At 43.9% G+C, this 19404-nt stretch overlaps 2 protein-coding genes across 8 annotated transcripts in view; both read right to left on the bottom strand.

The window, feature by feature from the left end:
• Nucleotides 1–881: 881 nt before the first annotated feature.
• Nucleotides 882–6151, bottom strand: LOC107223315 (protein gustavus). Its single transcript, XM_015662963.2, has 5 exons — nt 5890–6151; nt 2815–3044; nt 2348–2678; nt 1995–2153; nt 882–1906 (listed from the first exon to the last, which is right to left on the bottom strand). Exons 1-5 carry the CDS (start codon nt 5912–5914, stop codon nt 1767–1769), a joined length of 885 nt encoding a protein of 294 aa, XP_015518449.2. The 5' UTR covers nt 5915–6151; the 3' UTR covers nt 882–1766.
• A 45-nt stretch (nt 6152–6196) lies between these two features.
• LOC124292632 overlaps nt 6197–19404 on the bottom strand; it is a 134026-nt gene continuing 120818 nt past the window's right edge. For 5 of the 7 annotated variants that reach the window (XR_006902520.1, XR_006902518.1, XR_006902517.1 and 2 more), the window contains one exon: nt 6213–6293. The gene's annotated coding sequence lies outside the window, so the exon portion shown is untranslated. Of the gene's footprint in view, nt 6294–19404 lie in introns of all 7 variants that reach the window. The other 2 variants (XR_006902514.1, XR_006902515.1) reach the window with 2 other exon arrangements.

Below are 19404 nucleotides of genomic sequence, written 5' to 3'. Positions count from 1 at the left end.
CTTTTATTTCTCTAGATATCAGTCGCTCGCTCCCTCTTCTTTTTTCTCGCTCTTTATGCCAACCATTTCCTTCAATCTCCCGTCATTTCTGACTCCTTGCTAAGATTTACCACTGCAGTTAGTTACATCTAGAGCATACTTATAAAATACTTGAAACAAATTTGAGTCCGTTGAAAAGGTGGCTCAGGCGATTTCAGCTGCAGTTGTCACACTACTACACACAGATTTCATTTTATAATTTTTTTGTCATCTTCTCTTACTCTCTTCCCTCACTACTATTCGTCGTTGCTGGTCATTCCCGTTAAAATTACAAAGTTTGGTTTTATTTGGGTCATTCTGTTTGGTTTTTTCTTCTTTTGTCGTTCATTTGATTAAAGAAACTCGCGCTTTGCGGCATCCGGGCTCGACTAAGTCTAACTTTTTATTTTACTGGCCAACCGTGGAGCGCCGCCGAGTTGCTGATCAAAAATGTTCGTGTGTTTTGGTATCTCTCCCTCACCCCCGAACCGGTTTTACTTGTGATCTGCCCCACACATCACCTTTACGCGAACACGTTACAATTTTGGCTTTTCGCGTTTTTTAAATCTTCATTTTTCTTTTATAATCTAACAACGTATTAAACAAAAAAATTAAAAAAAACGCGGATACATGTGATGTGAAGCGTCCAACGCAATCCCGTTGGTGTAATAACAATTAATAAATGCTCTACGATTTTAATCGTAAGGACAACATAAAACAATAATATCACCTAATAGTTTAGCTTTTTGTGCATACGTTTCTTCAATTAATTCATTTAATGTTTTTTTTTTTCTAAAAGTTTTTTTCTGGGTATTTTTTTTTTTCCAACAAATTTTCATCTGTTCTTTCTTCATTGTCTCTTCGGCGAAGTGTACTAACTTCCTTCTTTCTTTTTTTTCTTTTTTTTTTTCCGAAGCGTTCGAAGGAAGAAGAGTAATTCTTTACAGTAGATGTAGGTATCGATACTGTTTTCCATAAGACCTTTAATGCCACTATAATTATCTGACAACACTTGCAACTGTTGCTGATTCATTTTGTTTTCCAATTTCTTCAACGTGTATAAACCCAATTTTTGTTACTATAAATTTTGGCAGAGGAAAATTCTCTTTTTCTTATTAGTTAGTTCATTTCTTGTTCTTGTTTTACTTTATTTTAACCATTTCTGTCTAGATATTTTAGACAGTCGTCTGGAAGATTATATATATATATATATACCATATAACTGTGTATGCACGTGTATATATATATATATATATACGTATACACACACACATACACACACATGTATATATATTTGTGTGTATGTATATATATATGTATAGAGGATCCTACGCACGTTGTGTGCTGCTGATGCGTATTATCGAACACTATAAAGAGAAACACGACAGACTAGACTTAATATTAATAATCGATCTTCCTCGATTGACCCAACTCCCGACCCAATCCAACTCGAAAAACAGAAAGAAACAACAAAATTACAAAAATAATAAAGAACTTTGGAATTTCGATTCAGTTTTTAGGTGCGGCGTGTGTGTCTTGTCGATTAATGACCGTTCGCGACACACGTGGTCTTTTTTCTAAGAATTCAGTCGATCAGAGGCGGGAGAGATTACTGTAAATGCTTCCCGTTGCGTATCATCGGCAATGGTACTATCATCATCTATTATCTCTGTCACTTCATGGTTGTTGGTGTCGTGGTCGTAGTTGCTGATGCTGATGCGAGATGAAGCCGGAAGATCACTCTGTGGTTACCTTCTGTCCCGGTAGAGGAGGTACGTTTTTATTGCCTGGGGCAGTCTTAGCTCGTTGATTCTGACCTCTAGTCTCTGCTTACCGACCCGTTTTCGAATTACTCTCCGGCAGAGGTCCATCAGGGGTAGAGGTTCGGCTGTAAATTCAATGAAAGCGCGATGAAGTTACTTCTCTTCGAAGTTCGGTAATGAATGATTTGAAATAAATATTACTCCGAGACTCACGATCAAGGCCTCCGATGTATTTCATCGTGATTTCACAATGTCCCCAAACTGCTGAAACTATCGGATGAAGTTTTCTTCCTTTCAGTCCTCTGAATGCTACTCCCAAGTACTGACCGTCTACAACGAAGGATAACGTACCTTCATCCATGTCCAGGACCACTGAAATTGTACTCCCGTTAACTATTGTCGTAAAAGTTTGCTATTCCTTTTTATAATTACAAAATTGACCAAATTTGACGATTTACTTTCGCAAGACTCAATAAGCACGGTTCGAAATTGTGCCAGTTAAATCCTCGAAAGCTTTGAAAACATTGAGAATAAAGAAAAGTAGACTTGATAAAAAAAAAGCTCACCCAGAAATTTGTCAGGAACGATGAAAGTTTCATCCGGTTTCAAAAGGGCAGGATACGTCACTCCGTTATTGTTTTTCGCATCGTGATAGAGTTTGTTTCTACCTAGATCCCAACCCCAGCTGAGCTGATTGTTGCCCACTAGACTTTGGTAGCCGACACTATGAAGGGGTGCTTCCGCGGTCGCCACACCGACAACAGCGTGCGTTCCTCGCTGTCGCGTACTCCAGTGTAATTCCCACACGTGGAGACCCTTCGTGTACCCGATGCGCCCTCGTATGCAATCCGTGCTCTGCGCTACGGGGTGGCGATGAAACGTCAACTTGTCGTCATCCTGAAATTTTTTTTTTTTTCTTTAAACTCCGATAAAACCAACTACACTGCGGAATGTTGAGAAGAGTGAAAAGGGTCATTCTCATCCGGGAAAGACGAAGGTATCCTCTATTCTGGGAATTTTTTCCGAAACCTACCTTGACGAATATATTGAGACTACGGTCATCGGCGTTCCAGCTATGACTGATCTGCGTCTCTCTCGAAGCGGGCGGCATGTCGAGGAGGACATCCAGGCGAGCTGGACGCGAAAAATCCTGCGCCAGTTCTCTGGGTACAACAGGCTTGTACGTGACTGCTCCGCTGCCAACAACACCTACGCCGCCTCCAGTTCCCGCACCGCTGTCACGTGTCACGCTCTTCACGCCGCCTGTAATTCCACGTATGCATGAATTAGGGAGACCAAGAGTGAGGGGGAGGGAGGGAGGGAGAGAGAGAGAGAGAGAGAGAGAGAGAGAGAGAGAGAGAGAGAGAGAGAGAGAGAGAGAGAGAGAGAGAGAGAGAGAGAGAGAGAGAGAGAGAGAGAGAGAGAGAGAGAGAGAGAGAGAGAGAGAAAGAGGGATGGAGACGCAAAAAACCGGAGGAAAAAAAATTGCACAGCTGCCATGATTCTGTCGCCTAGACGTAGGTCTAGTACATACAGACTATTGCTATTTGTTCGTCGCTTTAATACTGCAATATTTTTGACGAAGGCATATATTCCATGTACGTGCGATACGCGCTCTCTCTTTACCTATCGTTCCGAAGGTCCCGAATTTATGTCACACATGCACCGATCGGGAATGTCAGCATTTAAACTACAGCGCGTAGAATATTTGTTGAGAGCCTTCATTTTGCAAACACAGTCTGCCAATTACAAGGCTGCGCAAACATCACTGTCGACATATCGGTACCTGTACCTACCTATACGCACCTTTGCACGTTTCCACGTGCCCTGCTTGCGCCGTCGTTAACGTTATTTTAACCCAACGTATATGCGTGAGTTTCGCTTTCGGTGGAACGTGAAAGAGCCAAACGCGCTTCTATCGTTTTTCGAGACGCACTTATCGGAGTGAACTTTTGACCGAAATTGAAATATCTGACTCTCGTACGGCTGACACGCAATGCGATACTGCATACGTTAGATTTATGTTTCTTTTTCTTCAGTCTCGCCTGTTTTATGTCTCATTGATATGCCAGATATTTTCCGACTTGAGCGTATGTAAAACGAACCAGCGGAGGCATTCACGCTCGTTTCCATATTTCAAGCACCTGTCCATGGGCGCCAAATCGAGGAAGTAGGTGACATTTCATCTACGATAGTCGTCAAGATGACGACCGGTGTTTCTGATGCGGTAAAAAATTTGTCAATCCTTCAGTTGCACCGACGATGAAACGAAACCTGTACCACCGCGATCGCAAAAGCGAATGAAATGGGAAATAATCGACAATTTGTGTTGTACGTTTGGCGAAAAATTGCTGCTGGGTAGGAAGTGTTACTGCGTTATCAAGCTCGACTTACAGACCTCGTTGTCTCCAGGTTCACGAACTTCGATGATCCGCTCGTGTCGATTTCTCATTCAGCTTGTCTAAATCAGGAATTGGGTTGTTGTGGGTCGTGCCAACCATCACTATCACTATCGTGGCTATTCGTTACTCCGAGGTTTGCGAATTCTGATCATGCGTTTCAAAGATATAATAGTTAAATGTGAATTTTATGTATAAGTTGCTCGTAGATTTGAGCGTAGATGTGAGCAGGGTTTGTAAAATAAAATATGGTATGATCTGTGAGAATTGTCGATAGAAAAGTATTGTTAACTATGGTGTTAACTGTGTAGATCGATTTGGAAGAGCTCTTTTATGGCGATTGCACGTCAGTAAGTTACGACGCAGAGACGATACCGCCGTGATTATCGGCTGGGACGTAACGGAAGAATCGATTGCGGTTACGGTCTGAGGGTGACCAATGAAATTCCGTGGTAAAGGAACAAACAGAAATCACAGCATGATAGCTTAGTCAAAAAAGATGTGAAAAAATACCTATCTGTAGTAGAATTAATTTAATACACAGTAACAACAAACTGTTCAAGAACCACCCGAGAGAAAGTATAACAAGGATTCAAAATACCTGATATCTGAGAATTTAGGGCAGGACGTGAATCGAGGAAAACTAAGGTACAGTGGCACGATTGCACAGGTCTCCGTCCGTGAGTTTGTACATCAGGAAAGTGTCTCGTAGAATCCCGCCCTCGGGGTAAAGAAGCCGGGAACTCGTGGTTCTCGAGATCCCTCGGAAACCGTAGTATAACGTATAATATATCTCTTTGGAAGAAGAAGGTCGACGTCTGAGCCGAAGGCTGCAGGGCGAGAAGGAAATACAGGGAGGCTGAAGTGCGGTACTTGCTTGCGCAGCTGTCTCTGCGGTCTGAAAGGTTCGAAGGGTCGAACCTTCGGCCGTGGAGGGTAGCCAACCCTCCGTGCAGAAGTCTCTTTCGAGGCCCCGACGAACCCCCCCCCCCCAAAGCTCTGACCCCGTGGCCCATCTCGATTTCTAGGGTATAATAAACTAGGCCCTGATCCTCGCCGCAATCGTAAATTCTTCGATACGACACCACAGCTGGAAGGTGTCAAGGCAGCCCTTGATGTCGACTAAGATTAACACCGATCCTTCTTGCGCTCTACATCCTCCTTCTATGATGCATCGTCTACGTGTGTATTGTTATACGTAGTACGTAACAACGGAAAAACTTTCACAAAGGTACAACTCGTCGACTGATCTCTGTTCGATAAAATGAAAAAAAATGAAAAAAATTTTCAACAGTTCGTGCATCGTAAATTCAACCACATACGTTTGGAAACTTTAATACGATGTTAGGGTCAATCGCAACTTTCAAAATGCAATCCCGTCCGTCGTGTATACGCTGTTTCCAATTCGAACATCGTCATATCATACATAACACGCTGAAACATATCATCCAAGTTTAATTGCGTTCCTCGATTTGCGGCAAAAAATCACATCTCCGATTCGATTCCAAGCTACGCGACTTTTCGAAACGCGCGCGGGTACACACTAAATCTAATTTATAAAACTGTGGTTATTTTCCGTGTTGATTTCCTCAGGGGTGACTAGCTCTTCATGATACCGCAAATAAAACCATACGTATAACGTATAAATCCGAGCCACCGTAATACGGATCGGAAAAGTTTCTTAAACCCAATCGAATATATAATCTGACCTGAAATCTTTTGGCCCATGTTCATGCCACGGTGGTGGGATCGATGGTGGGGATGATGCCGGTGATGGTGAGGGTGGTGACGGTGATCGCTGCACAGCTTCCCCGCGGGCAGCTTGTGTCTGTGGTGGCGTGTCCCTGTCGTCGTCGTCGTCGTCGTCGTCGTAGTTGTGTGGTGATGGTGGTGGTGGTGATACCCGGTGGCCGGTGGCGTAGCACCCCCGTCCAACCCGCCTCCTCCGCCTCCGCCTCCGCCTCCGCCTCCCCCTCCTCCGCCTCCTCCCCCTCCGCGGCCTCCTACCGCCCCCCCGCTTCCAAGACCCCCGCTTCCCCCGGTTCCTCCAGTTGCCCCAGTTGCCCCGCTGCCGCGGCTTCCGCCCCCGCTAACGCAACGACTCGCTTTATACCTGTAACAATGGTCGAAAAAACAAACGTCAGTATATATATATTGCTATGCCGGGTTAATGTGGGTAGTTGCCTGTAATAAAAGACGCAATATCCAGGTGTCAAGACGACCCGTAACCTTTCTAAATTCAACCATCGCGTAAATCAACAGCTGTAACACGTTATTAACGAAGATTATGTTATAGGTCGTTTTTAAGGATGTATTGTACAAGCCGATAAAAAATTCAAGATTTAAAATGCAAAAAGGCAACGTACTGTCATTTTTATTTTAAATGGATTACAACCTTCACATTTAGAGCTCTTGCAATTCATATGTAATGCGTTGAAAATTTATTTAACAATGTGTTTCATCGGCACTTAAACATAGTTGACAAACTCAAGCGTATACGTAAAACTGTAGGAGACTTTTTATGCACGAGGCTGAACCTAGCAGCTGGAATTAACAGCCAAACGTTTTAATGTTCAATCGAATAGGGTAGAGTTGAAGACCAAATAATAAAATTTTGTGAAATACCATGAATCTCCGATACTTTTATAGAATTATCAGGATAAAACTGAACGGCATTTTTATATTTACAAAAAATCCAACACGTTTGGTTGCTAACTCTAAATGCTAGCTTTGGCTCAATTTTTTATGCAATCGAGCTCAAGTTGCACGACTAAAAATTGATGATTCCAAGTTGAAATTTCATCTCCAATGATTCACAGTGTAAGCTCGCTTTAATCAATGTTACCACGCAACATCGGTAAATATTTTCTCACTGCACGTACAGCGAAGGTGGATTCTGTGCATGCAGCACGTGTTACAAAGCACGCGGTATTTTGCCATCCGCGATTTATACAGAAGCAATTCGAGACTTTGATTACATCGGGTATACAGCAAGTTTATATCCATATCATTTCACTACGTTATACGTGCAAATTTCAACTACACCTGAGCGTTCGCAGGTTACATTGTTATGCGTTGAATTTAATACGCGAGATCATGTGTAACGTACGTCACAGAGTTTTCATTGTTGAAAGTTATCTATTGTTGTACCGTATTTCAAACGAATCACCATATTGTCCGACAAAGTTAGCCCACGTCAGAAGGTTTTTATATTATCCAAGAGCGGAGTTTTCTCCTGGTTTCAGCTGCAACGGTGTCGAATTTTGTTACGGAAAGTTTCGTCGCAGAAAAGATCAAGACGCGAAACTTTGGTACATATAATATTACATAGAATGCCATTTGGAGAATGAAAAGACCGGGACGGACAATCGTTCTTCATAAGTTTTTTCCACTTTATATATTTCCTCTTTTAAATGATAAAAATAAAATTAAAATAAACTAAAAGCCTATAGGAAACAAAGACGAATGTTGTGAAATCGTTTAATAATTGGGTACATAGCATACTTTTGAAAAAAAAAATTACAAATAAACTGTACCGAATGAGAAGTTTCTTTAACGAAGCGTTAAAATTTCAGTTTAATCATAAAAAATAGGAGAAACGCTATATGCGGTGTCGAGACGGTATAGAGAAGAAAATGAATGAAGAAATAAATTGAGAAAAAAAAAAAAGAAAAAGTGAAACAACAGTCCGTGCAAAGGTTCCGTTAGATTGCTGATTGCGAATCGAATCAACTCGTCTGTGGTAAGTGAAAGGTGAGCAATTAACTTTTTTTTTTGTTTCGTCTTCCTTTTTTTTTTACTACTCTTTTCGCAATGATGCACCTCGCTTACGATCGGTTCGACATTGTGGCATTGTACGGCAGATTCGTTATTCGGCATGTTTGAACTCCCTAAGGCATCTAGAATTTTCATTAAACTGTACCAAAAATATATGGAATAACCAAATGATCGGACAGACGAGAAAAATCTGGTGAAAATAGGATAAAACTAACATCACAGTCTTGTGTAAAGAGACTGTACGTATAATAGCAGTGAGATAAATATCAGGGACAAATGTCAACTCACTCACTCTCTATAATACACTTCTGGGCCAGATTTTTGTTACCTTGACCACGTCTGGACTTCGCGTGCTTGCGACAGCCACATCTTGCACCAATATCCGTCCATAAACGGGACGGCGAGCATCTCGCAACTTTGAGAGGTCGCATAGCAAAATGCCAAATGACAAACTTTCATATAAATTTGTTACCGAAGGGTTTATAATATTACATTATACATTGTATTTGTTTTAAAGAACGAGACTAAAACTATGAATTTGCGTGTTCTGATTGAGTTTTAAGGAAAAAGTAAATAAAAAAAAAAAAAAAAAAAAACTATATTCACGGACAACCCGTTACTGTAATTTCAAAAGCAAGAGTTTGTGTTTCCAGTAAATACTAACAATCAGTTTCAGAGACCCATACTATTTTTACTTCGGTCGATATTAAACTGAACTTTCCTCGCGTGTTTCATTCTAAGAGAAGCACCCGGTATGTTGCATTACGTACAGACATCGTACACACACGTCTCTAAATGAACAAGGATCACACACCAGCTGTAGGTTTCCGGATTTGCACGGTCGCTCCATGGATGAAGGGGGTGAAAAATAAGGGTAGAGGGTCGATGTACCTGAGACTATTATCATAAATTAAAGGCATCGAACGACAATCACGTGGTTGAAACGCGTCGTTGCAGAATACGATTTGCGTAAGAGAGAACATCAGAGATCGGAACCGATAGTACGGCATTGAACAGATTGGGCTGCACCGATGCATGCGCGATTTGCAACTAACAGGAGAATCACTCGGCTGACACAAACCGGCTAGCCTGCCGTTGCTGTTACAGTGACTCGAACAGAGGTCATGCTACTTCCGTCAGCGCTCACTTCCGGTCACGGATACCGAGTGGCCAACAATTCCGGTCAACTTTGCCACAGTCAGGGGCAGGGTTTATCCAGACCGTGGCGATTAAAAGAAGGAAACGGGTAAAATCTGCGACCTCAAAGCTTGCCTTAGTCGTCGTCATCGGTTGTCTAAACTCCGCGATAAAAGTCCCAACAGCTAACGTCATTCCATTTACAAGTTAAAACCGTTGCGCTTATATCGTTAGTTTTGCTTCAGCCGCACGAGGCTCTGCCTCAAAAGTATGCGGTCCAACCAGATTAGATAAGAGCCTCGGTCGAAACTCGAAAAATATTTTTGCAACAGTTATTCCATATAGTGTACAGTAGCCGCGTCGTTAAGGAATATACACCGACAATTTCCAATCACCGTTTAACCGTAATGAAATTCATGTTTTCCAATAGTCGTAAACGTGTACGAGAAACGAGCCATCTTATCGGCAGATCATTTCCTCGCATATGAAGTGCGGATACAAGTGAATATTTGCGAAAGCGAAGAACAGAGTCAAGACAGGATTAAATACGCGTGAAAATATGGCACGCGTCGTGAGTTTGCATCGTGAAGTTTTTGTGACGAACTCACGTTTATTTCAAAATTTGACATTATCTTACGATTAAGTGAAATTTTTTATGTTTTTTTGGCTTCAATGTGTTCAAAGTTTTCTAGGTGACTGGAATATCTGATAGAACGTAACGGAAGGATTCAAACTTTCAACTTGCGATGAACCGCACGCAGTAATCGATGGTTAATAAGTTTAAAACTATAGCGTGAAATAGTTTTGGAATAGACAAGTTGCGAACTTTTGCGAGCTTTTCTGTCATTCTCTGTCTCTCTCTCTCTCTCTCTCTCTCTCTCTTTCTCACTCTATCAGCAGAGTGACCAGACCAAGTTTTCACCGTACAAATAGATACAGTTGTCGAATAGTTTTCGACCTCTGAACAGTACGTACGAGAGCTTTCCTCCGTACAAGGGTAAACCATTCAAAGTCAAGACATTGTTAACTTCGCGTCTTCCATTTCTTCTTCTATTCGTTGCACCAAACCAAACGCAAACGCAATCAACTTCGCACGAATACATAGATTGGATTTCCGATAAGCGTAAAAAAGTTTACACGATAACTTTCCGCGCAGAGTTCCAATACGAAAATTAGATCACTATGCCAGATATATTTTCCATTTACGACGCAATTGCGGTTCCAAGAAAATTAAAAAAAAAAAAAAAATCATCCGATTCTACAGTCCAGCGATATGCAAACCTGCAAAATTTTTTCCACCTATCAACGAGTTGAAAGACGATTATCCGTTGCCTTCAGATTCGCGCGACACGATGCATTCCGATAACAGCAAATTGACGATAATTATAAAAAAAAAGTTTCTCCAATTTTGTTTTCCATGCGGATTTGAAAAAAGGCAAAAAAAAAAATAACTAAATATATAAATCAAAAATCAAGAAAAAGCTGAAAAAAAATAACAGACAGAGAAAAAAAATGCCACGGAACCGCCAGTGGGTTTTGGGCTGGGTGAAAAAGCATGGGACTGTGGCAGGGGCGCGTCTGGCTGCGGTATTGATCGGCGACTCCCCTCGGCACCGCCGCCGCGTCCCGAACCATCCAGAACCACCCCCACAACCCCCAAGCTCCCGGCACCCCCGCCCCCCTCGCGACTCGAGCGGCAAAAATACCCCGGGAAAAATCCCCGACGCGAGGCATACACTGTATAGGTATATGCATGTACGCGTGTATTGTTGTTGAGAGATACCCAACCGTTGCGTTCGAATGGGATCGTCGCATCGGTCGGACGGTGGTCGACAGGACGCAAAAAAAACCCCCATAGATTCACCACCACGTCCCTCACCCCCGGGCCGAGGGGCAGCGCTATGCAGTCGAAGGGATGTAATGAATTTGATAAAAAGCGAAGTAGAAAAGAGATGGGAAAAAAAAAAGTCAAGTATTTAAAAAAGAAACGAGATTTAAAGCGTTACGGTTACGACTGACGGAATTCGCCGCGCTTACTCATAAATAAAAATAAAAAAAATAAAAACTCATGGGACCGACGTTTGATTTTTCAAAGATAAATTTTTAATTACTTGTACCTAGAGATTAAATGCGTCGCGCACGATGTGATTAAACCAACCGTCACTGTTGGTTGAAAGCGATATATAATACCTGCATGTTTTTACTTTATTTATACGAGCGAATTCGATCGCGAGGGGAAAATATGCGAAGGCAATTTTTCTTCTCCCTCCCCACTTTGCAAATCTTACAACTAACCCCATTTCAAACAACCCAGAGGTATAGGCCAGCGGCAAAACTACGTACTGACACAGGTGCAGAAATGTAAGAGATTAAATCTCCGTTGACAGGTGTCATTTGCGTCGATTTATAAAACTTTCAAGTAAATAAAGTACGACGGAGTTGCAGTTGTTATATATTACTATAGTCCAACGTTTGAAAGCGTAGAAACATGTAACTTTGCCGCGAGTCAATTATTCTTTGAGTTATTAAGCGTGTGTTAGTATCGGGTAGCGGTTAAAAATTGCTGCTCTCAAATCTGTGCAATCAGGTGCAACATAGAGCGATTAATAATGATTTTTAAACTAACCGTAATTAGTTGTTTCAATAGAAGGTTCTTTTCAGTCGGATTTATAATATTTTTTCCGTGTGTTGCATCAGCGATTAATTGTACACAGCCTTGCAATACTCGGTCGTGTTTCATCAATCTTGAAAACAAATTAGTAATCTTAAAAACCTCAATTTATTACTTGCGAAAAATAAGATGTGTCTGATAATTCCAGGAAATTCATTGCGTTCATCGACGGTTTCCTTCGCTTCTTAATTGTCACATATGCAAAACGTGCTGGAAATTATCGTCGTTTCCCCAGTGCGGGGCAGTATTTTTTCTCTCAAGTATTTCGCACTGACCGCATTTCAACAATATACAAAAGCAACAATGACGTCAGAATGTCAAGAGCGAAGGTAAACCGCAGAAACTCTGCAAAGCGCCAAGCCTGCAAGTCTCGCTCAATTTTGAATCGAATTATAGGGACAATAATTGATCAAACAACATGCCAGGTATTCGAAGCACAGTTTATACACGGTGTTATGTACATATCGAATAGCACGAAGAACGACGAAGGAACGAACGAACGAACATTAGTGCCAACCCTTCGACACGCACCGTAAATAAAGGTGCAGGCAGGGACGGAAGGGGTGGAGGGCTGGTAAAGGTATACCCAATACGGTAATTCCCATAATTCCTCCATATCCTATTTCCCGTATTGGTCCGATTTGGTATCACGCGATGCGAGTGGCTCGAGCACGTCGATTTAACTCTAAATTCGTATCGCGTGTCCCCCGTTTGTAATACACGAGGTAAGGTGGTACCAACCAAGATTCCACAATAATTTCTCCGAGAAGAAGAGTAATTTCAACATTTCACTTCGGCTTCAGTCTGACAAAAATTTTTCATAGCTTCCCAATTGAAAAACGTCAGGAAGCGGTACGTACAATGGATATTACATCGTCGAGTTCGTCGTTTTATAACAGCTGATGCGGACGGGCTTCTCGCACCTGTCAGCCGGCTGCGTGCACAAAAGGCCCAATTGAAACAACGGGGCCTGATGATGGGCCGCCTTAACGCTGTGACCGTGTAGCAATGCACGATTAATGGAGAGATTGTAGAGTTAGAAAGAATGCGTCAATCTCATCTCACCACTCCCTTAACAATAACAGCGACAGCAAAGCCACTCCCAGCACCAGACGCTTCAAACTCAATTGAAATTGACGAGACAATACCTTCAGATTAAAATACATATAATCGATATTTTTACCGTATTACATTTTACCACGCCATCCCACGCTCTGCATGCGTAATCTGCATAGCAAAAACGGACTTGGAAACTTTCAAGGATCAATTCTTAACTCGAAACAAAGGTGTTCCGATTCTTTGATCCAACGAATATTCGTCACACTGCAGTCGGGGAATCACAATTTCGGGCCAAATCCGGGTATGTTTAAAAGGCTTCAGAATATGAAAGTTGGAATGCAGCGCGCAGAAAGGGGTGTGCGAAAAAAACTGATAAAAATGTAAGGTGCGTGATTGCCCGAGGAGAATACCCGGTCGACTATCAAGTCATGCAAGACAGACGTCGACCAGCTGTTTGTCACGGCAAACATGCGCCTGCGTATAAAAAAAAAAAAAAAAAAAAAAAAAAAAAGTGCATAACGATTAAAAAGGAGACTGCCGTGAATCAGAGAACGTTTCAAAACATGGTCGGGTCGGGTTATAGATATTTCGCAACATAACCGCATATATGCGGCAGCAGCGAGCGAACCACGTCGAGTTCAGCTTCAAAGAAATCGGAAAATGTACCATGTGTTTAACACATGGAAAATACTACAACTACGCCGACACTCACTCGCGAAGTAGCCGTAGTTGGATCGGTTTATCCTTCGGATAACCTCTTCTTCGACAATTACATTCGTCGTTATACCCCCCACGCTACACGTGTGTGCCTTATTTATAAATACATTAAACACATACTCGGTCCGATCGTCGTCGACATTTTTACACACCTGACACGCGCCAACGGACGGCGACGACGACGACGACAAGTACTGACTTACTACCTATACGCGACCTTGTTCCGACGACTAATTTCAAGAGATTGCTTCGTAAAAACCAACGTCATGTACCCGCGTACACCAGTTATAATCACACGTATAACATCCGGATGAGATCAATGTGCAAATTCAAGTGAAATATTACAACCTCCACGGACCAGTTGGCTAGCAAAAAATGGGAGAAAGGAAAGAACCTGCGATATACCGCATTAATTAAATGTAACTTTGCCGGTGTGGAAGGAAAAAAACCCGATCGAGCCCTGCGAATTTCGCAGTTCCAAGGGCGTGCGATAATTTTATATCTCAGACGTTCAAATTGTCCGCTCGACCTTAGCAATACGTTCTCTGTTTAATCTACCGACAGCGTATAATCGACGACCGACGTATTATTACAAACCCAGCGATACAAATTTGGCGAGAAACAACTTTTGTGCGGTGATGACGAAACGTTCGTCCGTCCATCCGTCCGTACGACCGGCTGCGATCAAATAGGATCCGTCCAGATGTCGAAGATTTTATCAAGGTTTCACCTTCCGTCGAAGGAAAACTGAAAGGTGCGCGATTGCGCGGGTTTCTGGCGCGTTGAATCGTTGCGACGCGGTTCCCCCTTCACTCTGCCAAGCAAGGCATACGCACATCTACGTCTGGCATCCTGTATCGTATTCGATGCACGCACGCACCTTGCGCATGTTCTTTTCCTCGTCTTTTGCTTTTTCTATACCTTTTTACCTCTCCTCGACGACGTGACTTAGTCTCGATTCCTCGTCGCGTGTAGTTCGCTAGAACTTTGAAGAAGCGTTCAAGTTGGCAAATCGCGACACGCGTATCCTTTAGCGTTGGCAACTTTTGTACAACCTCCTCATCGCGACTGCGATCGAGAGGTTGAAATTTCAGACGCGTTCATATCGCGTAAAACCGGTGACACGTACGTCGGACGAAGGCGCGGAGTCCTGCGGAACGCGCGGTCAAACACTAAAGAAACTACTTATACCTAACCGTGATGCTAGACAATGAACAATGTACATTGTTACCAACGGAATCATTGTTAATCCTCAGTCCTCCTCCTCCTGAAACCGTGTTCACATAATTAGGCTGTAAACGGTCGAAGACAATCACCATTGTCTCTCCCTTAACTCCCGAAGTGGTGAAGAGAATTAAATCGGGAGAGGACACGGGGTACATCCAGATCACGGGACTTCCAAACTTGATGCCGATTTTGGAATCGCGTCGCAAGAATTCCTCCCGAATAATTTGCGGCTGCAGTTGCCGCAGTTGCCGCGAGGATGCTTAACCGCCAACGAATTATCATCGTAATTGTTGTTGTTCTTGTTCTTGATTTGCACACATTCCCAAGATGGCGGCAACGCTAGCAGCGCTTGGTAGCCGTGACCTTGTCTGGTCCCGACCCAACAGCCTGCCGCAGCGCACCATTTATACCGGAGTAACACACATCGGCATACATATGAGGAGGCTGCCGCGCGATCGCCAAAGAGTGAATGTAAGTAAAGCCGAATGAATAATGCCTCACGCAGACGCGTTTGATGCAGCGGCGAGCGTGCTTTTCGCGACGTTCGCCAAGGCTGCGGGAAAAACGGCGAGAAATGCAGTAACTGTCGGCAATAATACGCCGAGAATTGTTACCCAATTTATTATAATGCCATTATGTTACGTATGTTTCGAAATGAACGTGCAGTGTTTGAAGGCTCGTTAGTTAGTCTCTCGGTGAGACGCAACAATGTGAGGCCAATTAGTCAACGCCCGATTGCGAGCTTCAAACTAACGTATCTGTACCATCGCACACATGGTGCGTGGATTATACCTACAGATGAAACTTGATTTCTCCTCGACTCCTTCGGCCAGCAAAGATCAAGGTCAATTACGACTCAATAGCTAAGAGTCTGGCACACACGCGTCACTCGATCACACCAATAAACACCTCGCGTTGTCTCGACCTCCTCTCAGGGTATTTGCCAACGACTGTCGAGCGACGAATGGTGCATTCGCAAAAATGCACGGTACGCGGTAACGTCGAATCGGATATTGATTTCTGTTGGTAGGACCCGAGTAGCTAATAATGAGACGAACCTACAGAAATGTCCATTGTCCAGGAGATCAGATAACTACTTTCCACTCGCTCGAGCAACCTGTCACACCGAACGATTCGTATTTTCGCCAACACCATTAATCGCTTCTGAGATAATATCGTGTCAATTTACGCACTCATGTTTTTTCTTCTCAATCAATAATACGTCTGCCTTGAAGTGTATCAAGTTCGATGAAGTTGTACCGAATTGATACTGATCAAGCGAACTATTACAATAATGTGACGATGCGTAAACGGATGATGATAGTCGAAGACAAGCCTTCATCGATGTACCCTAGTTTCTTGTCGTTGTTCTTAACACTCGACTCTCGAAAAAAAAAACCACAATAATTTAGAAAAAACTAAATAAATAAAATAAACAATGACAATGTGACTGCCTATGAATCCGTATTCCGCCATTAATCTCCCCGTGAACATGGAAGTTCCGTCGACGATCAGTGTCACTTGGAATACGTATAGAACGCAAAATTTGAGTACCCATCAAAGTTTCCTTTGTCTTGGGCATGATTCTGCATGAGTTTGAGGAGGGTCTGTAGTTCCCTCTCGACGGTTTAAACAGAGAGAAGAGGAGGGAGACGGAGGAGTCATGGCAGAGGAGAGGGCAAGGCAGGGGCGGGGGAAGCGAACGGAAGCCACGAAGTTTCGCCGCAATTCCCCGCGCAAAGGTCTCGCGTTTCACAACGCAACGAGTGTAACTTAACGTTACGCGTTGATCGTGGCCGTTGTCGTAGCACATACAGTAGCTGCCGAGCAAAGCACCCTGCATGCGACAACGAGGTACTTGTACTTCCTACAAGGGTCCTCGGTGACCATCGCGCTTCCTGGATGTGCGACCGAGGGCCAGAACTAGCCACACGTGCCAGGTGCATACCTCTGCCACACGGCATACAAAATTTTCAGGGTGGGATGGATGGGACGTTTTTACACCGCGCGTCCTTCCACCGGATGTCTGCGACGCATGCGACATTGACACTTGGCTCGACGCTTCGTTATCCTGGGCGATGATACCTCTTGATGAGAAGCGTCGCTGCCCAGCGCTCGACGGCGAGTTTTCCCTGAATTAATTCTTCAGGCCGGAAATATCCTTTTATCGCACAATGAAATTTATAAGCAGGCGAATTTTCTATACTTCAAACAACAGGACAGAAATTTAAGGAATGGAACTGGGATCGGTAAAAAATGATCGAAATCATGCGGTTCTCTTCTGTTTCCTGTAACAACATTTCCGCTCCGACGAAATATTTTCAATCACAACGGTCGGTTTGTAGTAGCAAACCACATCGCTTTAACGGATTTTCCGTGTATTCCCGGTCTCTCGTTTGTTCCCCGTCAGGCAATACCATGACACTAATTCTCCGACATTCTCTTTGACAGTAAAGAAGTGATCCGATCGGTAGAGAACAATGAAGCACAGCGGAAGAAAATCAGCGAGATGTACGATGAAGGAATACGAGAAGTTGTTAAAAGCCAAGATAATAATTCGGTGCACATGTTGCGTGTGTAGAATCGAACGCACGAATATGGTCGGTACTATCGTGTTAGCATCGTGTAACGTGTCTGGTGGCCGTGAATCCAGTGAAAGTATTCCACGATCGCTGCAGCGGAGAACAGCCACCACAGCAAAGCATCGCACACAGAGCTATGCGCAGCCAGGCAAGTGAAAATCGGTGTATCGTTGGCAAGCTGACATTAAACCAACACACACACACACACACATGCAAACACACACCGAGTTGAAAACTTGGCAAGCGCGTTTGGTCGATTGGGCTTTGTCCTTAAAGTCTGGCAACGAAATATGGACTGGAAGCGAACGACGGCGAAGAGAAAGAGAAGTAGGAATGTAGATTTGAGGACTGTATGGGCCGTAGGTCGCTTATAATTGTCCATCTGGCGGTCTAAGGCCCCGTTCGCATCTCCGTCTCGATTAGAGAGACGTCTCTAGCACCGGACGCTACCAATAATAGAACCACTACAGCGCACGAAACACGCGCGCAGTGCGCGCGGCGCGGCGTGGCGCGAACAAAGTCTCATCCCCCTCCTCTTTTCGCTCGGTTGAATGTCGCGAATCGTGATCACCGCACCTAGGTTCATTCATCGCCGAAAGTGGTAGCATGGCAGTTAACAAAACGCGTTTCAGCTCACAAAGGGGGCACCGGGTATCGGGAGGGGGGACCAGCAACCAGGCGTCCGTTAGGCGTTCCAAAAATTGCGTCTGGTGCCGCTGTTCGAATGGACAAGAGGAGGCTGCATGGAAAGTACCAACGACGATCTCGATCGGGGAGTCGCAGAACCCTGCAACGACTTTAACACAATCCACTCATAGGAAGCTTGTGACTAATTGAAGAGAAGTGGTTACGTCATGCTCCTCGTAACAGCGCCAATTCGAAGTAGCCGCCGTCAAACCAACATTCTGGCGAACGTGACCATTTTACACTCCCAGTGATTTTTCATTTTAGAAACGAACGGATCCCTCGACTGGTTCACGCGATGAAGACCAAGAAGCACCAACGTAAGGTCCCGTCGCGATAGGTCCAGGGCTCATAATAAGCTCTGCAGTTACCAGCGCCGTTTTCTCCCTGCAGTCCATAGAAAGCGTGTGGCGTACCTGAGAGGCTGCTTTTGCGCATGTCAGGGGTCTAAAAGCGGTACCCTGTTCCAGGGCAAGAGCCTTGAACCCGCAGCAACGACAACGTCGTCGAGGCCTTTGGAGCTTGGAGCCGGAGGAAAGAGACCAGCGGCACCCGCATCGCTCGACGAGGGGCCTGCCGTACGGGTCCATTGTGAAGCGTGAACTTCTCTCAGGGGCGAAATTGTGCGTCCGATAGCGCGTTCCGAGGACAAAGACGAGAGAACCGCGGTCTGCTGGTTCCTTATACAGTTTCTGCGGGAGTCCCTGTAACTCCTGAAGAATAAGAGAAAAATATTTGAAAACCGATCTCCTCTCCATTTCGTCTAGATCGGGACACACTGTAACAAGTCGTGAAAGCGACGAAGGTTGTCTGCGACTTGTATAACGAGCAAAAAATAATCAATTTTTATGGTACGTCTGAGCCACGAAATATTACATTTTTATCTTCTTCTTCTTCTTCTCCAAGGTGATATTTTTTGAGGCTTATTCGAACCCTCGAGCAAAGGACGAAGAACGCGATAATTTTTCACCTGCACATTTCCCACGAGTCCTCAGTTTCGCGTCACAAGTCATCGAGATTTCATCACTTCCGGGAATAAGTGGCAAAGTACTTTTGCTAACCCGTGAGCCGTGATACATTTTTTGGTACGAAGAAACAGGCGACTCGTTGATTGCCGGCAGTGAACCACGATCGTTTGGTGAGTGTTTTTTCGTCTTTACCAAATTGTTATTTCATTTTATTTTCCACAGTTCGACACCGAGACTGCCTGGTCTCTAGGCTAGGCGAGGTCATTGGCCGAGAACGAAATGCCGAAAAGCATTGGAACGCGCAGGTATCCGGAATAACTTTCCAGTTGGTATTACATAGTCCGATTTTAACGCTGCGAGAGCGGTTTCAACATCCATACGCGAGAGGAACGGTATTATGCA

The sequence above is a fragment of the Neodiprion lecontei genome, chromosome 1, assembly GCF_021901455.1.
Source record: "Neodiprion lecontei isolate iyNeoLeco1 chromosome 1, iyNeoLeco1.1, whole genome shotgun sequence".
NCBI lineage: Eukaryota > Metazoa > Arthropoda > Insecta > Hymenoptera > Diprionidae > Neodiprion > Neodiprion lecontei.
Note: the sequence above shows the minus strand (reverse complement) of the source record. Positions and strands in the feature narration are given on the sequence as shown.

Coding starts and splice junctions, on each gene's coding strand:
- LOC107223315 (XM_015662963.2), bottom strand. CDS start 5,914: ATGAACATGGGCCAAAAGATTTCAG. Junction 2,679..2,814: donor GTCTCAATATATTCGTCAAG/GTAGGTTTCGGA, acceptor AAAAAATTTCAG/GATGACGACAAGTTGACGTT. Junction 2,154..2,347: donor CGTTCCTGACAAATTTCTGG/GTGAGCTTTTTT, acceptor GTACAATTTCAG/TGGTCCTGGACATGGATGAA.